The 19,427-nt window shown below is 39.9% G+C and overlaps 1 protein-coding gene across 1 annotated transcript in view; it reads left to right on the top strand.

The window, feature by feature from the left end:
• DNAH10 (dynein axonemal heavy chain 10) overlaps nucleotides 1–19,427 on the top strand; it is a 278,707-nt gene that overhangs the window by 154,162 nt on the left and 105,118 nt on the right. The window contains exons 31-42 of the mRNA XM_040347338.1: nucleotides 2,432–2,566; nucleotides 3,587–3,739; nucleotides 4,549–4,737; nucleotides 5,693–5,839; nucleotides 9,570–9,761; nucleotides 12,596–12,714; nucleotides 13,491–13,649; nucleotides 13,965–14,100; nucleotides 14,185–14,307; nucleotides 16,009–16,143; nucleotides 18,570–18,786; nucleotides 18,879–18,998. Of these exons, the coding sequence (XP_040203272.1) occupies nucleotides 2,432–2,566; nucleotides 3,587–3,739; nucleotides 4,549–4,737; nucleotides 5,693–5,839; nucleotides 9,570–9,761; nucleotides 12,596–12,714; nucleotides 13,491–13,649; nucleotides 13,965–14,100; nucleotides 14,185–14,307; nucleotides 16,009–16,143; nucleotides 18,570–18,786; nucleotides 18,879–18,998 (1,825 nt within the window). The remainder of the gene's footprint in view (nucleotides 1–2,431; nucleotides 2,567–3,586; nucleotides 3,740–4,548; nucleotides 4,738–5,692; nucleotides 5,840–9,569; nucleotides 9,762–12,595; nucleotides 12,715–13,490; nucleotides 13,650–13,964; nucleotides 14,101–14,184; nucleotides 14,308–16,008; nucleotides 16,144–18,569; nucleotides 18,787–18,878; nucleotides 18,999–19,427) is intronic.

Here is a 19,427-nt window from a genome sequence, read left to right on the forward strand (position 1 = left end):
CAGTACCTCGGCCGCCGCTGGGGGCATTTCTCGTCGAAATTCCGCGTCGGGTATGCAAATTAGCACTTACGGAGATCCACAAAGCTTTTTCCCTTCGTTTTTTTTCCGTAAGTGTTAGTTTGCCGTCGCAAAATTAGGGCTGTTTTTACAAAGTGTAAACTTAGTAAACCATGTAAAAGTAGACCCTTCTTTCCCGCGTCGCTGTCAAATTTTTAGGCACTTAGGTAGAAATTTTGCGGCGGTGTAACTTAAATAGGAACATTTAAGTTAAGCCCGCTGGCTGTGGATCTGGCCCTACGTTCTTGATATATTTGCATAGACTTGTATTGAATAACTGCATTTTACTGCAATAGCATATGTGGTAGTTGTGCGCTGCCACCTAGTGTTGTGTGAATATGAAAGTACCAATAAACGCAGAAACTTTGTGGCATAAACCATGTGCAATAAATCTAGCTGCTGCTATCACCAGGATGTTATCACAAAACAACAGACATTCATTTTACTGCAATCAGGCTAGTATCAACTGGATTTTATTTCATATAGCACTCTATACTGTATAATAATTATGTGTAATAATTATTTATGGCTGTAATGTTAGCAGTTAAACCATGTGCAATAAATCTAGCTGCTGCTATCACCAGGATGTTATCACAAAACAACAGACATTCATTTTACTGCAATCAGGCTAGTATCAACTGGATTTTATTTCATATAGCACTCTATACTGTATAATAATAATTATGTGTAATAATTATTTATGGCTGTAATGTTAGCAGTTAGGTGTGTGTATTAGATTTGGGGTTGGAATGAGTTTTGAGGTGAAGGGTTAGATTTAGGGTTTACATTTTGTTGAGAGTTAGGATATTAACTGGCCACACTGCTCAAATTTTAAGTCGGGTGAGCTGGGTGTAAAATTGTAAGACAGTGACTGCGTTCATCAGGGGAGATTCATGAACAGTGTGGATGGAAGAATATATTAGGTTTCTCTTGTGCAATCTGTATTTATGTGTGTATAGCTAACATTAGGCTGAGTTTAATTTATACCGGTCATGAGAAAATTATATAGGCTGTCATAACAATGTTAATTCCCTGGCTGTCAATGTTGATGCTTTGGTTTTAATGCTTTCCAAATTACAGCCCTGGAACAAGTATTGAGATTAGAAATTCCAACACCTACTAAAGCCAGACACAGCCAGAAAACTAGAAATTTCAGAAGGATGCTAACAATGCAACTGCTGTACTTCCCTCATAACAGCCTAATTCCGTGTACACACGATCAGTCCATCCGATGAGAACGGTCTGATGGACCATTTTCACCGGTTAACCGATGAAGCTGACTGATGGTCCGTCGCGCCTACACACCATCGGTTAAAAAAAACGATCGTGTCAGAACGCGGTGACGTAAAACACGACGTGCTGAAAAAAACGAAGTTCAATGCTTCCAAGCAGGCGTCGACTTGATTCTGAGCATGCGTGGATTTTTAACCGATGGTTGTGCCTACTAACGATTGTTTTTTTCCCATCGGTTAGGAATCCATCGGTTAAATTTAAAACAAGTTGGCTTTTTTTAACCGATGGTTAAATAACCAAAGGCGCCCACACGCGATCGGTTTGGACCGATGAAAACGGTCCATCAGACCATTCTCATCGGTTTAACCGATCCTATCTATGCGGCTGATTCATAGAATCAGTTACGCATAGATATTCCTAAGATCCGGCAGGTGTAATAGTTTTACACTGTTGGATCTTAGGATGCAGTACCTCGGCCGCCGCTGGGGGCATTTCTCGTCGAAATTCCGCGTCGGGTATGCAAATTAGCACTTACGGAGATCCACAAAGCTTTTTCCCTTCGTTTTTTTTCCGTAAGTGTTAGTTTGCCGTCGCAAAATTAGGGCTGTTTTTACAAAGTGTAAACTTAGTAAACCATGTAAAAGTAGACCCTTCTTTCCCGCGTCGCTGTCAAATTTTTTTAAAACATTTTTTTTTCCCGCCGCAACTCTCTGTACGCAACTCTCTGTACGCGGCATAAATGTTGGGCACAGGTGTTGGGCTGAGATTAGGTAATGTGAAATTTAAGGTGTTGGGGCCTAATTGAAGTTAACAATACATAACATAGAATTATGTATTTAGGAATGAAATATATATGTTGATCAGACTTGGCATTATGTTAAAATAAAACACAATTAACATACAGATTCTCATGAATAAAATATCGTTCTATATTGGAATAATTTTCAATCTACCATTCATCCATTTGTTCAATCCCTCAGATAGACTTGCTGTTCTTTACAAAAATATTCTAAAGAACAGCTCATGTTGTAGCCAAAAAGAAGATTTCCATTATTTCTGGAAAAACTGGGTACCTACAAATCTATGATATAAAGTACCTCCAATGGTATTTAGTAGTTACCTAATGTCTTCCTTTTTCTAGGCACTGTCCATGTATTTAGGTGGGGCACCTGCTGGACCAGCTGGAACTGGTAAAACAGAAACAACTAAAGATCTGGCTAAAGCTCTGGGATTGCTGTGTGTGGTGACAAACTGTGGGGAAGGCATGGACTACAAGGTATATCTATGACTTCCTAGTCTGCATGTCTTGTGCAATCATATTATATATTATACCAAACTTAGCAGACCAACAGATATATAGTTGCATACCGGACAGGCCTTTTCTGTCTGTTGTATAAGGATGTATCTAGGCAATAGTAGCATTTGACAAATGATTACAATATAGCTAATCTACATGTATTTCAGCCTTCACTATACTAGTTATATAGTTGCAATTGGTTCAATGGTGGCAGGATGTTTAAAATTTAATTTAGAAGACTGAGTCTTCTTGTGAGTGTGCTTTATGAAAGCATGCTGCAAAATTATATGGTTAACGATTATCTATCTATATATTTATATAGATATATGTAGATATATAACATCAAACACAATGTAATATATTTGACTTTTTGACATGTGATGTAATGTGTACAGCTTCTAGTTTTTGACTCTTTAGTCATATACTTTCAATATTTCCTTAGATCAGTGGTCTCCAAACTGTGGCCCGGGGGCCATTAGCTTGCATTTATCCAACCCTTGAAGCCCCATTATCCACTGATACCAACAATGGGACATAATTCCCCCTACTAACACCAATTAAGGGTGCACAATTCCTCCCACTGACACCAACAATGGGGCCCAATGATGGGGTTGCAATTCCTACCAATGACACCAACGATGGGGCCCAATTACTTCCAATGAAACAAACTATGGGGCAATATTTTTTCCCACTGACGTTGGGACCTTTTCTACCCCCAATGACCACAGTCCGGCCCCCCTAAAGTCTTCAGGACAGTAAACTGGCCCTTTGTTTAGAAGGTTTGGAGACCCCTTCTTTAGATTTTAGATTAGATTGTAATTCGCCCTGATCGGGAAGTGATCTTCCATATTCATGGATAATTGCACTACTGAACAGTGTGTATCTCATTTATAATGCAACAACTTTTATCTACAGACTATCAATGTCTCTAGTCACAATTTGTACAGTACGTGCTTAGATCGATCTGCTTTTACTTGAAACTCTGTATTATTTTTATAGGCTGTTGGTAAAATCTTTTCTGGCCTTGCTCAATGTGGTGCTTGGGGCTGCTTTGATGAATTCAACCGAATTGATGCTTCAGTATTATCAGTCATTTCTTCTCAGATACAGACTATACGAAATGCCCTAATACACCACTTAAATAAATTTCAGGTAAGTAAATGCACCTGACAAGTAAAGTTACTTTTATGTGTGCGTGTCTCTGTGAGATCACACATGGTGCTAAACTGGCGGCATTGCTGACCAAATTGTTTTAAACATTTTGAGTGACCTTGTTGGTAGCAATGCCACTGCTCCCTGGCATTTAAGAAAGTAAATGGGTGAGTTTAGGAGAGGGGATATATGTGGTTCTTCACCTTGCATTTCCCCTACGTTTTGCACTGTACAGCAGCAAAGTGAGTTGCAAAAAGGGTCAGGTTTAGCTGTATCCTAAATCTGTACCCATACAAGTAAGATGATTAACCAGATTTGACTGTGATCATTAGGCTTATAGGTACTAACAGACACTTAAGGTCTTTTGTTCTTCCAGTAATAGGTTATATGATTTTATTTGTGGTTTTCTTAGTGATGTCACCAGTATCAGAAGTGTCTGCTTACTCTGCTATATTTCATTAATCTACACACAGTGGAACAAAATTTTCTGAGACCTATAGCTGTCCTACCTTTTTTTACTGGGATTTTGGATACTGCTTTTGCAAGCATTGATACATCTTTCCCAGATTGGTAGTTCTCTCCCTTGTGGGGGCACATACCCCTGCCCTTAATTTTGTATTATCTAATCCTTAGCATTCTCTATCCCCTAGATTTTTTCCATGTACACCAAGGAGTATGTGGTTGAAAATTTGTTATAAATGAAGATTGAGAAGCCTTGCATAATGGCATTGCTGTAATGTATTCTATTGTAATTATCCCATTTGAATGCTATCAGTATATATATATTTTTATTAATGATTGCATTTTAGTTTGAAGGTCAAGAAATTGCCATGGATTCTCGAATGGGGATCTTTATTACAATGAATCCTGGATATGCTGGTCGCACAGAGTTGCCTGAATCAGTTAAGGCTCTTTTCAGGCCTGTGGTGGTTATTGTACCAGATCTTCAACAAATCTGTGAAATCATGCTCTTTTCAGAGGGCTTTCTTATGGCCAAGGTAAGTATGCTAAAACATTCAGATACACATAATTTGGTATAAAATAATTTTACATTTCCAAAAAAATACATGGATCTGGAACAGGAAATGAAATGTTCCAGTACAAGGTGGAACTGTCAGTTTGTTCTACTGTACATGTAGTGGGGGGATAAAATACTTTTATTTACAGACATCTATAGATTAAGTTGAACATTACACACATACCTTGATGCACCAGAGCAGTAACTTAATTTTCTCATGGGTTCAGTATGATTGAGGAGAGACAGCTGTTTGAAAGAGAACAATTCCTGCTTTGCCATCTTTAGCTAACCCAAAGTGCTTTGGCACCAATTTGTCATGAATTAATGTTTATTTGTAAAATGTGGATTGTGTACATATAGTATAATACACACAATAAAAAACATATCAGTTTCCCTAGTGACTAAAAACATATCTATCAAGTTATGGAAGATATAAACCATAGGACAGTTCTTTTAAATTTGGGGGATTTCATTTGGGATCTCTGTGTTTGAGTTCTTGGGTTTTCAGCCATAACAAGAGGACCCCACTGTCCCTATTGGTGTATTACTGTATTTTATATTATAGAGAATGAAATACTGAAACACACACCTAAAACTCCCAGGTAAATAGAGAGGGAATAAGGAATTATGGTAGGGAGATCTTGCTCTTTTAGATGCCGACTCAGCCCACCAGTCTCCAACTTCAGTTAAAATATCAGTTTTCGATAGACTGACACTTTCGATGAAATGCGTGGTTGATGGAGATGGAAAAGTAATTGGTGTAGTCATCTTGTTATAGGTTACTGTAAATGTATCACATGTGAATATTTAGAACTCACAATCCATTTGTAAGGATCTAGAGATCTACAGCTTTGAATATAATGCATGAAAAGTTTACTTTTTTTAAAAGAGGTACATCTGTAACATGTTATTTAACCTCATTTGTAACATTTCAGAATTTGGCCAAAAAGATGACTGTCTTGTATAAACTTGCCCGTGAACAACTGTCCAAGCAACATCATTATGATTTTGGGCTGCGTGCATTGAAATCTGTCTTGGTGATGGCTGGAGAGCTAAAGAGAGGCTCACCGGACCTGAATGAGGTAAACAATATTGGGCTTTGTGAGAGAAGGCGAGACCATGTTGTACTGTGCATAAAACTCTATTGAGTTTGTGGTGTTGTTTTATTTATTTTTTGTACGGCCCTTTGTGAGGTATAAATAAGAAAACTATTAAAGGCTACACACACCAAGGATGATTTCAGTGAAACTGTGCAACGATGTCCTGATGTTATAGGTACTAATGATCCCATCAGAGGAATTTTGGAGAGTGGTATCAATGTGGCTAGAGATGGTACATTTAAAACTTTCAGCCAATTTTGTGCTATTAAAGTTTTTTTGACACCCTTATACATCGTGCTATATTTTTCAAGCATCTAAATGTGTGGACAAGAGAAAATACTTTGCTAGTAGGCAATGTTCACAACATTGGGTTGTAGTTCTAAATACTGCATTTTGCCAGTGTTGCCTGCATTGTGCCAATCAAGATGGTTAAATGAAAATATTAGGCAACCTGGCTTAAGCAGAAATAAATACATGTTGGGTGATATCCAACAAGCATTGAAGAATAATCAAAATGTTCTCTTTTCTATGCATTCTCAATTTAAACAGTGGATAAGCTACAGCATTAGAAGTGACCTCAGTTGACAGTAAAATGACAATGATGTAAATCAGGGCATCATATACTCCCAAAGCCAAATGGTTGTGTAAGTACTCCCAGTCACATAATTGATTGGGCCCAGCTGAGCTCAGTAAGAGCTGGTTCACACTTGTGGTGTTGGGGGGATGGGGGTTTAGTTGGGTAGCAAAGTTTGCTCATGTTTTTGAAGAATCATTTTTATTGCATTTTCAGTTCCATACAAAACAATAGTAGCCCATGCAGGGGCCAAACCGTAATTGCCCACACAGGGGCAAAACCTATGTTACAGCAAAATACCATAACTTGAATTCTACGTACAACTTAACACAGTCTACTAACTACTACCCCAATGTGGGGAGAGGTTCAGTTCAGGGGGAATCTGTGCTCAAACTGGTGTTATCAGGATACTTCAAAATAAGAATATCTGGGCTTAATTCACTTTTTAAATATAATACCAATTTATGTCTTGTGTACTTCTTCACTTGGTGGCATCTTCTAGCCAACATGTCCACACTTTATCAAACTTTTGTGGGCAACCCCTGTTCGAGTAAGTGGCCTTGTATAAGGGTAAACTGGCATTTATCAGACTTTTCCAAAATCTAATAAACGGGGGGGGGGGGGGGTGATTGTTTCCAGGTCATTGTGATGGCTTTACAAGCGTAATACAGTAGTAGGATATAAGTACTTTTCTTGCTCTAATCACTGACATTTGTTCAACCAACCCCAACAGACAGTATTTAGGATCATAGGGAACACTGGTCTTGGTTTCCTTTGCAATTACCTGAATGACCTTGTGCCAGTAATGTTTAATTGCTGGGCAGCTCCAGAAAATGTGGAAAAACTCTCCGGGTTGGTGTGAGCACCGCCAACACGATGGAGAGTATGCCGCCGACATCCTATGGAGTCTGCGGGGTGTATAGTGATCCCTGTGTAAAATGTTGTATTGGACCAGTTTTATCTCTTGCTGTGACCAGAGGGGAGAAGGGAAAGTCCCAAATCTCCCTCCAGTCTATTCCGGGATGTCCCCCACCCATTTCCTGCAGAGGGAGGACAACTCGGGATCGGCAGCAACGAGCAGGGACCCATAAAGCTGGGAAGTGGGTTTCTCCAAGTCCCTCCCCCGGAGGGTAGATTCGAGTTCTGAGTATTATAACTCAACTGGTTGACCTAGGAACTGGCACCTATAGGCATGAGCAATTTGAAGATACCGAAAATGTGCATGTGCAGGTACATTGAATATGGTTTGTAGTCTGCTGCATGTTTAAGAGAAACAAAGGGGGGGGGGGGGCTCTAGTTGGAAAGAGGAGAGGAACAAGGAAAAAAAAAGGGCAGCATCCTTCCCTTTGATCTGTGTTACCCCAGACCCCATACTCACAAGTGCGATAAATATCTAAGTGTGGAGAACTGGTGTGCATGAGAGCTTCATATCTGCCAAAAACGCTTCTGCTGGAAACAACTAACTCTTCTATGCATTTACTTTAATTGATTTTGCCCATCCACAAAATTATAGTGGGCGCATACAGGAACTACCTATAGTATGCGCATGACCAGAATATGTGAAGAAGGTCACCCAGGGCCCGCTTCAAACTACCAGCACAAGATAGAAATGTCGGGCATAGGGAGATGCAGAATATCTGACATCCTCTTGTGTCAAAAGCTTAAATACAGATTCCTGATATTTTATGGAAAGCAAAAACGCATGCATGAAGTCCAGGATTCTGTCCGTTTGCTCCTGTGACACTATCATTGCAAATCCCTTACCCATTTCAACATAATCCCCAAGTGGAGAATAAATAGTAAATTAGGCAAACTGCCTGAGGGGACCTTGTACACATGCAGTTTCAAAAGACTTCTCAGATCTGAAGAAGTTTTCAGTTAACAGTAAGAAGTGCATTAAATGTGAAAGCTGGGCCATTCCCCAAAAGTCAATGAGCCAGGCAAGTACCAACCAGCAGAATGTCTAATCTAGATCACTATCGGGACATTGTAAAGTCAATGGCTCCTAATAGCACTGCTTGGACTACATTTTGGATGGAAGGATCATGTACTGCTGGAGAAAAGGATGGATTACATATAACTGAGAAAAAGATGAGGAAGAGAGAGATATTAGTTTGTTGGAAGCATTTCCTGCAGAGTCCATGTTAACGCTCACCAAGGTAGTGTGTATAAGGAGATGGCCATGTAGGCTTGTTTCAACATCATCCATTGTTTGATGGAGCTGTGACTGCACCAGTCTATCACTCTAGTAAGGTGGCATTTGGCATTGGATGGGAAAATCCTGTAATGCCCCGTACACACCATCACTTTATGTGATGAAAAAAAACGAAGTTTTTAAAAACGTCACTTTAATTGACCGTGTGTGGGGGAAAACGTCGTTTTATGTCTTGTAAAAAACTACCAAAAAAAATTGAAGCATGCTTCAATTTTATGTGTCGTTTTTCAAAATGTCGTTTTTTACTTCACAGAAATTGACCGTGTGTAGCAAAAAAACTTCGTTTAAAAAGACGTTTTTACACCCGCGCATGCCCAGAAGCGAGCTTCAATGGAAAAAGTGGTGAGAACGTAACCTCGCTTTGCTAGAACATTGTGAGAAAAACGATGGTGTGTAGGCAACTTCGTCTTTGAAAATTGAAGTTTCAAAAACGTCATTTTTTACTTCACAGAAAATGTCGTTTTTTTTCATCACATAAAGTGATGGTGTGTACGGGGCATAAGGCTTCCTCCTTGCTCTTTTTTAAGTCAAAGGATAGATCGGTGGAGGCGCAGAATTTTATGTAACTACAACAAATGGATAAAGGTCTTGTAAGAGGTATAGAATTCCTGGCAGAATAATAATCTTTAGGATTCTGCACCCTCCAAGCAATGACAATTGACCTTTTTGCCAGCAGTCATAGTCTATCTTGATTTGAAGAAGAGGTGGACAAAGGTCCTAGCAAGATCTTCGGGAATGCTAGATATTTATTGATAATCTCTGTGTAATGGAAAGCTTTGCCATATCTGATAAACTGCTAGTTTTAATGCCTCAAAATGTTGGCAGTTTATTTGGAGGTTAGAAAGGACACAATTTAGGAAACAAATTATTATTATTATTTTTTTTGTAATTGCACTTACTATTTGTGAATTCTTATGTTTTAGGATGTTGTACTAATGAGGGCTTTGAGAGATATGAATCTACCCAAGTTTGTGTTTGAAGATGTCCCCCTTTTCCTTGGTTTGATCTCTGATTTGTTCCCGGGACTGGACTGTCCCCGTGTTCGCTACCCCAACTATAATGATGCAGTGGAAGAAGCTCTAAAAGACAACAATTATGTTATGCTCCCTGTTCAGGTAAGCACATCCATCAAATAATCATTATTCAACCAATTAAATTTTTCAGTAGTGAATTAGCACTTGTTTGACTGTTTTACTAATTATACTGTATTTCTAAATAATACCATGATTTTTTTTTTCAAAGATGTGTCAAGGTGGAATTATTAATAAAAAGGTCAGACTAGGTAATGATGTTATCTAAACTTATATTACTTATGCCTTGTACACACGATCGGAGTTTCCGATGGAAAAAGTCAGACGGAATTCTTTCATCATATATTCCGACCGTGTGTGTGCCCCATCTGACTTTTTTCTGTCGGAATTTAGAAAGAGAACATGTTCTGTTTTTTTCCGACAGAAAAAATTTGTTTCGGAAATTCCGTTCGTCTGTAGGGAACTCCGACGGAGAAAAAACATGCATGCTCAGAATCAAGTTGACGCATGCTCGGAAGCATTGAACTTAATTTTTCTCAGCTCGTCATAGTGTTGTACATTACCGCGTTCTTGACAGTTGGAATTTGGTGTGACAGTGTGTATGCAAGACAGCTTGAACAGAATTCCGTCGGAAAAATCTATCGGAGTTTATCCCAACGGAAAATCCGATCGTGTGTACAAGGCATAATTGTTGATTTAGTTCAGACGCTAAATCTCTTTAAATTAAGGTTTCCCTTAACATTTTTTAAACAAAGGGCCAGTTCACTGTCCGTCACACTGTTTGGTGACCAGTAGGAGGAAGAATACAAATTCCCAGCATTGGAGATCAGTGGCATTAAAAATACCTTGGTGTTAGTGGTCAGCTGGTGTAAAAAATGCCCCATACATTAGTGGTCAATAGGACTAATAAATGCCCTGACATTAGTAAGCGTTGCTATGGTTTAGTATAGCCATGTGTCACTGTAATGGACTTTGGGATCATTATAGGTTCTTCATGCAAATCCAGAGACTCAGCTAAAATCAACATGACTGCATCCTCCCTGTCACTTAGGGCATTCCTTTTATCCTTTAAAGTGGAACCTTGGATTACGAGCGCAATCTGTTCCAGGAGGATGCTCTAATCCAAAGTACTCGTATATCAAAGCGCGTTTCCCCATAGAAGTTAATGGAAACAAAAATAATTTGTTCCGCAGTGACTTCAGTGGCATGTAATACTGAATGTGGCCAGAGGTGGGGGGCGCCGGAGAGCCCCAGAAACACCCAGAAAGGCCTGAGGACAGCTCGGCTGAACTCGGAAAACCTCAAAAAGGCTCAGGAACTGCACACCACTTTGGCTTGAATCCTGCTCGTGTTGCCAGACAACACTCGCAAACCGAGTCAGGATTTTTAAAAATACTGTGCTCGTATTGCGAAACGCTCGTTAACCACGTTACTCGCAATCAGAGGTTCCACTGTATTCCTTGAGGTGTAGAGAGGAGAACAAGAAGTTGTTACTAATTCTTAAAATTATAGTTTCCTATCTGTTAAAGTGGTTGTAAACCCTGTTACACCACTTTAACCTACAGGTAAGCCTATAATAAGGCTTACCTGTAGGTACCGTGAATATCGCCTAAACTTGCACCGTTTAGGAGATATTCACTGTATCCACATGTGCCGATGTCATCCTCACATGCACACTGAAGAAACAGCACGCTTGTGTCGTTTCTTAAGGAGCTGTGCCGTGACCGGCGGCTCCCGTGCGCATGCGTCATTGCGGTTTCTGCCAATTACAGCGTCGGAGCCCGCCAACCCGGAAATTACTCCAGGAGACATGTCGCCTGTAACATTGGTGTACAGGGGCCAGTAACAGCGTTGTACGGGGACCGTTGCAACAACTTCGCTCTAAGGTAAGTACTTCTTAATGAGCTAATATGCGATGCATATTAGCTCATTATGCCTTTGTCCTGCAGGTTGTTGTTTTTTTTTTTTTTTGGTTTTCAACTACTTTAAGCATTTTCTGAATCACATGCCCAGAACAATCATAATGCAAGTGAAGTTGCAGTGAATTTAAAACTCTTTTAAATTTGAATACATGTTTAGGGCAATAACACAAAGCATTGGATTAGAGGATCCGCATGGCAGCCAGCCAGCAAGAGCAATATGCATGTTTTGTTAAAGCAATAATAAATCCAAAAGAAAACAATATTTATATTGCAGCTTACCAATTCTTAGATGTGATGGTTGCATTAGTTTTCTTTTCTAAGCTTTCTATTTTCATCTGGTGATGCAGCCAGTATTTTTTTTTTTTTTTTTAAAGAACAAGCTCTCCTGTAGATATATGAGGTACATGATGAGACAAACCATTTAACACTGGCAGGGGTGCTTACAATGGTTACCCTTTATTCGTTTATATAAAACCTTTATCCCAAAAGGAAAAAAAAAATGTTTGCTGTAACTGCTTATAAAGTGTTAGCTGGAGTTTGACATCAATTTGTTAGTGTATTTAAATTTGCTAGTACACCTAACACTTCCCCCAGATTAACAATATTGCTGTCCAAATGTGCCCTCTGTGCTCATTCATCCAACTCTAATACAGAAAGTGTGTTACTGGCCAAATAACCAAGCGAAAACAGAGGGAAAAGCCTAAAAAAGGAAACAAATGCAGCCACAACAATAAAGGATTTGTAAGCTGCAATATATTACATTTTTGTTTTGGGTTTAAGGTCTGAATGGGGCCTTATTATGGTAGATGCTGCAGCTCCTAGTAGATGTCTGCTCTACCGTGTTAAATAGGATAAAGTTAGTGCCTCTTGTTTACTATTCTGCCATATACTTTTGATTTGGTTTAAATAAGGTATTGTGCTGTTATATATGATAATATATAATTATATTTTGTATACTAAGAAATTGAAATGTTAAATATATGATATGGTTTATAGGTGGATAAAGTTGTGCAGATGTATGAGACAATGCTAACCCGTCACACTACCATGGTAGTTGGACCCACCGGAGGGGGAAAGTCTGTCGTGATTAACACGTTGTGTCTGGCACAGACTAAGTAAGTACTGTTTAATACGTACATTAGATATTTTTGTAAATGGGCAGCTGTGCAGTGTATGCAGTACATTGCTCATGTATTAGGCCAAACTTCAGACCTGTTAATAAGCAAGAATGTACTTTGATTTAAGGATCCCTGAATAAAGCAGAACATTCGTTCTTTTTTTTTTTTTTTTAACATGTTAAATGATTTGTGTACTGGCCTTGTGTAAGGCTGGTGATAAAAGAAGCAGCACAGCTATACAAAGATGTAGCAAAGGTAAACCAGGATGTGGCAAAGGGATAGTTATGGCTTTGCAGTGTGATAAAGCTGTGTATATTACACAATAAACGTATATGTATTTACATTTTGTATCTCTTTTTTACTCCGATATATGAGGATAAAAAATGGTACCTGTGTATACATTATAATGTGCCCAATATCACTAAAGTACACTATGACATTCCTCTTGCTATCATATCAAAATACTGTGCATAGAGTAAATTCTTTATTGCTCCCTCTTTAATGTCATAGTTTTCTAGCAATGTCTACATAGCAGCTGAGACTACTCTGAGTAAAAATGCATTTTACTTTTACTTTTCATTATTTGTTTTTTTTCTGTTGAAAATAGTAAATGTTGCTTTATTAACTATTGGGGTAGGAAATTCGTTAAGGAACTTCCATGTAAAGACACTACCCAGACATCATTTTGGGGTCTTTCTGTACCAATTTCTAATAGATTTCTAATGTCAGAGAGGAAAAGATAGCAACATCTTAAATTACGTTTCTCTTTACAGGCTTGGACTTATGACAAAGCTGTATACACTGAATCCTAAAGCTATGAGTGTCATTGAGCTGTATGGTATCCTGGACCCCACAACAAGAGACTGGACAGATGGTGTGCTTTCTAACATCTTCAGGGAAATCAACAAGCCAACTGATAAAAAAGAGAGGAGGTAAAAGGATGTTGCTTCTGATAACTGATAACGCTTATAAAGGGTTAACCATCACATTGATCTTTAACTGAATTCCACAAAAGGTGCAGATTCACATAAGATTCACACGATTTGTATTTAATGTAATACTCCTGCTCTGATTTGTTAGCTGGCCAGACTTATACAGCAAAACGCAGCAAATGTCGCCAATAACAATAACAAACAATGGCAATTGAGGGAAGGCGAATGTTCCTGAAATATTGCAGTCCTTGTTAATAAATGCAAACAACGTGTTGTTTATGAGTGTACTGTAAAATCACAATTTGTTATGTACAGGTATATTTTGTTTGATGGAGATGTGGATGCGCTATGGGTGGAAAACATGAATTCAGTGATGGATGACAACAAGTTGTTGACCTTGGCAAATGGAGAGAGAATTAGACTTCAACCACACTGTGCTTTATTATTCGAGGTCTGAGCTATTTTCATCTTTTTATTGATTTTCATTATCCACAGTCAAAGGCATACTAGTACTAATAACTGTTTGTTTTCATAGGTTGGAGATTTGCAGTATGCATCACCTGCAACTGTGTCTCGATGTGGAATGGTCTTTGTTGATCCTAAAAATCTTAAATATAGACCCTACTGGCAGAAGTGGGTCAGCAATAGGCAGAACAAGGTAAAGAAAGCATGTTGTTTTAGATGATTTGATGAATTATACAGGTAAAATTTTCTTGTAGTGAAGGAACAGCCAATCTGTAGTCCCATAACTCAGTGGTCCCCAACCATTTTGGCACCAAGGACTGTTTTCATTGCAGCTAATTTTCACAGGGACCGGGAGGGGGGGGGGGTTTGTATTGGGGATGGGATATTCATAGAGTCTGTTCTCAGCCCCACTTCACATCACAACCCACCTTTACAGCACAGTCCCCCCCTTTATATCGGTGTCCACAGTCCGGCTTTACATCACAGTTCTCCCTTTGAAGCGCTCCCACAGTGTCCTCAGTTCCCCTACACATCACAACCCCCCTTTACATTACAGTGCCCCTTTACATCACAGTGCCCCTTTAAAGTACAGTCCACTTTAAATTAATTTAACGGGGGCTGCTCTGTAAAGTAGGCACTGTGATGGAATAAGGACTGCTCTGTAAAGGGGGCACTGTGATATAAAGGGACTGCACTGTAAAGGGGCACTGCAATGATTACAGTGCCGCCTTTACAGTGCATTCCCCTTTATATCACAGCGCCCCTGTACATTACATTGCCCCTAGCAATCCTGACCTCCTCCATCATAGTGCCCCTGTACATTACATTGCCCCTAGCAATCGTGACCTCTTTCATCACAGTGCCCCTGCCCCCCCCCCTTTCCTCTCTAACATCACACTGCACCATTCCAATCTCTGCCTCCCCTGCACAGGATATTTGGCAGGGCAGAGGCTGTTATCAGTCCATGTGTCCTTTCCTGGCTCCCCCTTCCAGTGGCTCTTCCCTATCAGCAAGGCAGGGGGTGGCAGCCCTTGCTGCCCCCTGCCCTGCTGATAGGATGACATTGTCTTCTGGGCGGGCGGAGGAGCCAGGAAAGGACACATGGGCATGGTGCGATGATCTCGGTCTGTGATAGCCCTGTGCTAACTGCGGTCGCCACTAACCTCCTACTGTGCGGCCCGGTCATCAAAAGGCCACTTTTGATGACTGTCGCCGGCCCGTGGCTCGGGGGTTGGGGACTCCTGCAATAATTGACACCCTCTACAATACCCTCTGTTACCTGATACTGATTGACAACATTATCAAAATTTCATGGGATTTTTTTTCACGGACTTCTTCAGCTTTACTGGTTGGGCAGGAGAAAGTAGCTGCAGAAAGATCACAATTTCTGATTTATTTACATGTATGTGAAAAATACAGACACGGGGATACTGAAAATAATGTACTGTATTTTGTTTACTGATGTTATTCTATGTTTTCCTAAATTATAATAGAAGGATGTTTCTACTGGAGATGCATATACTGGGAATGAGTAGAGGGTGTTCACTTAGCAAAGTGTATGTTTACTTTGTCAAAGTTGGAGTTTTCACTTTGAATACCAATCATGTGCGAGAGAAACTAAAAAAAAAAGCTAGATTTTTACTAGCACATAATTGATTAAAATGAGAACAGCTTAACATTTTTAACTAATCTGCGAACAAGTGAAGGGTTTGTATTAATTTAGTAAATCAACCCCAGTGTAGTATGGAGTCTTTTTAGTAACATAATACTTTGTGATTGTAGAAATGTTCATGTTTTTTCTTTTTGTTTTGAAAATTATAAGTTCTTGATTTATTATTTAGGAACGTACATTTTTTTATGTGCTTACAAACGCTTTCTTCTTTTTCATTTTTAGCAAGAGCAAGTGGAATTAAACAGTTTGTTTGAGAAATATGTCCCTCATTGTCTTGAAATGATTGTTGAAGGAATCCTTGATGGGAAACAAGGAGAAAAATTAAAAACAATCGTTCCTCAGACTGATTTAAACATGGTAATTATAAATGTTGCTTTTAGCACTTTATTCTTGAACCCCTGAAGTTCATCTTCAGTCAGGAATGGTGCCATGCAATTGTGTTGTTGGAAATAACATAACCTATCTCTTGCTTAAAGTGGTAGAAAAGTCATAAGCCCTGTACACACGATCGGTTTGTCTGATGAAAACGGACCGATGGACCATTTTCATCAGACAAACCGAACGTGTGTGGGCCCCATCAGTTTGTTTTCCATCGGTGGAAAAAAAATAGAACATATTTTAAAATTTTCCTATAGATCAAAAAACGATAGAAAAAAACGACCGTCTGTGTGGAAGTCCATCGGTCAAAAATATACGCATGCTCAGAATCAAGTCGACGCATGCTTGGAAGCATTGAGCTTCATTTTTCTCAGCATGTCGTAGTGTCGTCGTAACCGCGTTTGGACACGGTCAGATTTTTGACCGATGGTGTGTAGGCAAGACTCAGCTTCATCGGATATCCGACGAAAAAATCCATCGCATTAGATTCCATCAGATATCCGATCGTGTGTACAGGCTTTATACCTAAATACTCCTCTGCACTCATCAATATAAGCTAAGCTTGGTATAATGTCCCAAAATGCAAAAATTGCTGTATTTTTCTACAGTGATTTTGTGGTATTCCCTCTCTGTCACGTAACTGCAGTGCCTCTCCTTTCTGATCTAAGGATAGCTGGTGGGTTTATCTAGTAAGGTCTAGTGGTGTTACTTCCAGAAGTGACATACCCTGCTCCTCTGTTGACAGTGGGTACATACAGGATGGGAGGATGGGAGCTGATCACAGATTCACCTGTCAGGCCCCGTACTCACGACCAAACATGTCTGCTGAAACTGGTCCGCGGACCAGTTTCAGCAGACATGTTTGGCCGTGTGTAGGCCCGAGCGGACCATTTTCGGGCGGATCGGACAGGTTTTCAGCGGACTACTGTTTCCTGGACTTGCTTTAAAACAGTCCGCTGGAAACCTGTCCCCTCGACATGTACGGTCGTCTGTACAGACCTACCGTACATGTCAGGCCGCCCGCCATCCCTCGCATGCGTCGAATGACTTTGACGCATGCGTGGAAGCATTTAAAAGGCAGGCCCGCCCACGTCGCCGCGTCATTGTCGCGGCGACACCGCGTCATCGACGCGGCGACACCGCGGACACGCCCCGCGTATTGTTTACGCGCAGAATTCTGTTCGATGGTGTGTACAGCCATCGAACAGAAGTCCCCGGGCAGACATGTCCGATGAAAACGGTCCGTGGACCGGTTTCATCGGACATGTCTGCTCGTGAGTACTCGGCCTCAGAGCTCTCTCATGATTGGGTCCTCTTTCATGAGAAAAGTAAGAAATAATACAAATAATTTACAAAATAAGGATTGTAGAAAGTCAGATCTGATCCGAGCTGTGCAGGGCTTTGAATAAGAACTGTCTATGGGTGAAGGGAACTGGAAGCAGGGAGCGCTGTCAGTGTAGCCTGAAGTGCTCTGGGGTGTCGGCACAAATCACAACATACACAAATCGCAGCCCACAATACCCACTCTACCTTATGATCCAGTTGTCCAATCCAGGTGAAGAAAGTAACTATATGTAAGGTTTAGGCTGAGTGCAGAGAAAACTTTCCCAAGCGGGCTGGAGGCTCTGAGGAAGGAGAAACCTGAGCAGCCTACCACATCCTACCTGTGGTGCAGAGTGCTACTGAATAGGAATTAGAGAGCCGCAGGCTGGGTAACTGCATGTACAAGGTCTGATCCAGGAGTTGGATGACAAGAAGGCAGTGAATCTTTGCTATGTAGACAAAGATTTACCCAAGCTCTACCGCACAATTGTAATGAGCTGAATATCGGTGCTCAGGCTTGTTGCTATGAGGAAGGCTTTATCCGAAACGTGTTAGCACTATAAATGTAGCACTGCTGTTAGTGCCTAATAAAGATTTGTAGGAAGAAGCAATCGTGTTGCCGGAACTTCTTGCTATAGTGAAGCCTTGCTGGCTGTGCCCTGGAGATTGGATGCAGAGACAGCTGTCACAGAAGGGTTGGAGGTGCTGGAAATGGAGAGAGTGCACTCCAGCCTTTCTGTGACAGCTCTCCCTGCATTCACTCTCCAGAGCACGGCCAGCAAGGATTCACCCTAAAATGTCAAAAGTAGTACGACAGTTCAAGTATCGTACAAAATCACAACATGTATAAAAATGCATAGTCTGTATGAACCCTAAATAAATTACAAGTCAGAGACAAAAAGCAAGGAACAATAAAGTGGATGGGCAGGCTCTGCACATATACAGCTGTATCTCCAAAAATTTGAATATCATCAAAAAGTTAATTTATTTCAGTAATTATATATATAACCTATGTAATATAACCTCAACAAAATGTAATCATATCAATTAATGTGTTATACTTTTTTTGCTAAATGTTTCAGGTGACACAGCTGTCAATGATGCTGGATGCTTTAATAGAAAAGGAAATCGAGGATGTCAATGTGCTGGAGTGCTACTTTATAGAAGCTTTGTATTGTTCATTGGGAGCTACGTTACTTGAGGGTGGAAGAATTAAATTTGATGAGTATGTAAAGCGCTTAGCATCAATGACAACAGTTAATGATGAGAAGTCACTGGCTGGGCCTGGAGAGCTTCCAGGTGAGTTTCAACATTCTGATCACTGCCACAAGGTAACTGTTCCTAGTGAGCATATTAAAGGAAATTTAATTGTCTAATCTCTTTTTGTATAGGTCATCTGCCCACAATCTATGATTTTCATTTTGATGGTGAGAAAAAGAAATGGATACCTTGGAGCAAGCTGGTCCCAAAATATATCCATAAATCAGAGGAGAAATTTATTGATATTCTAGGTAGGTTGAAGGCTCAGTAAGTGAGTATTTAACACAGTAAGTATATCAGTCTATTTATACCAGCTTTTACTACTGCATCAGATGCTTAGACTAGCAGCAACAAGACTGCATTAAAAAATAATGACACCTAGCAACAAAAATTCTCCCCTTTATCACTTATGTATGAAGAACCATTGAAGAACACTTTTTCTTTTAAACACTTATTAAATAACGTATCTTCTAAATGGTCTGGAGTTGTAAGTGGGGAACCCCAAGGCTCTGTCCTGTGACCAATTCTGTTTAATTTGTTCATAAATGATATTAAGGTTGGTATAAATAGTTTTTTCTCAGTGTTTGTTGATGATACAAAGCCTAGCAAGGTAATATCCTTGATGAAATAAAGGGATGGACAACTACATGGCAAATGAGGTTCAATAATGAATAATGTAA

The sequence above is a fragment of the Rana temporaria genome, chromosome 1, assembly GCF_905171775.1.
Source record: "Rana temporaria chromosome 1, aRanTem1.1, whole genome shotgun sequence".
NCBI classification, from domain to species: Eukaryota; Metazoa; Chordata; class Amphibia; order Anura; family Ranidae; genus Rana; species Rana temporaria.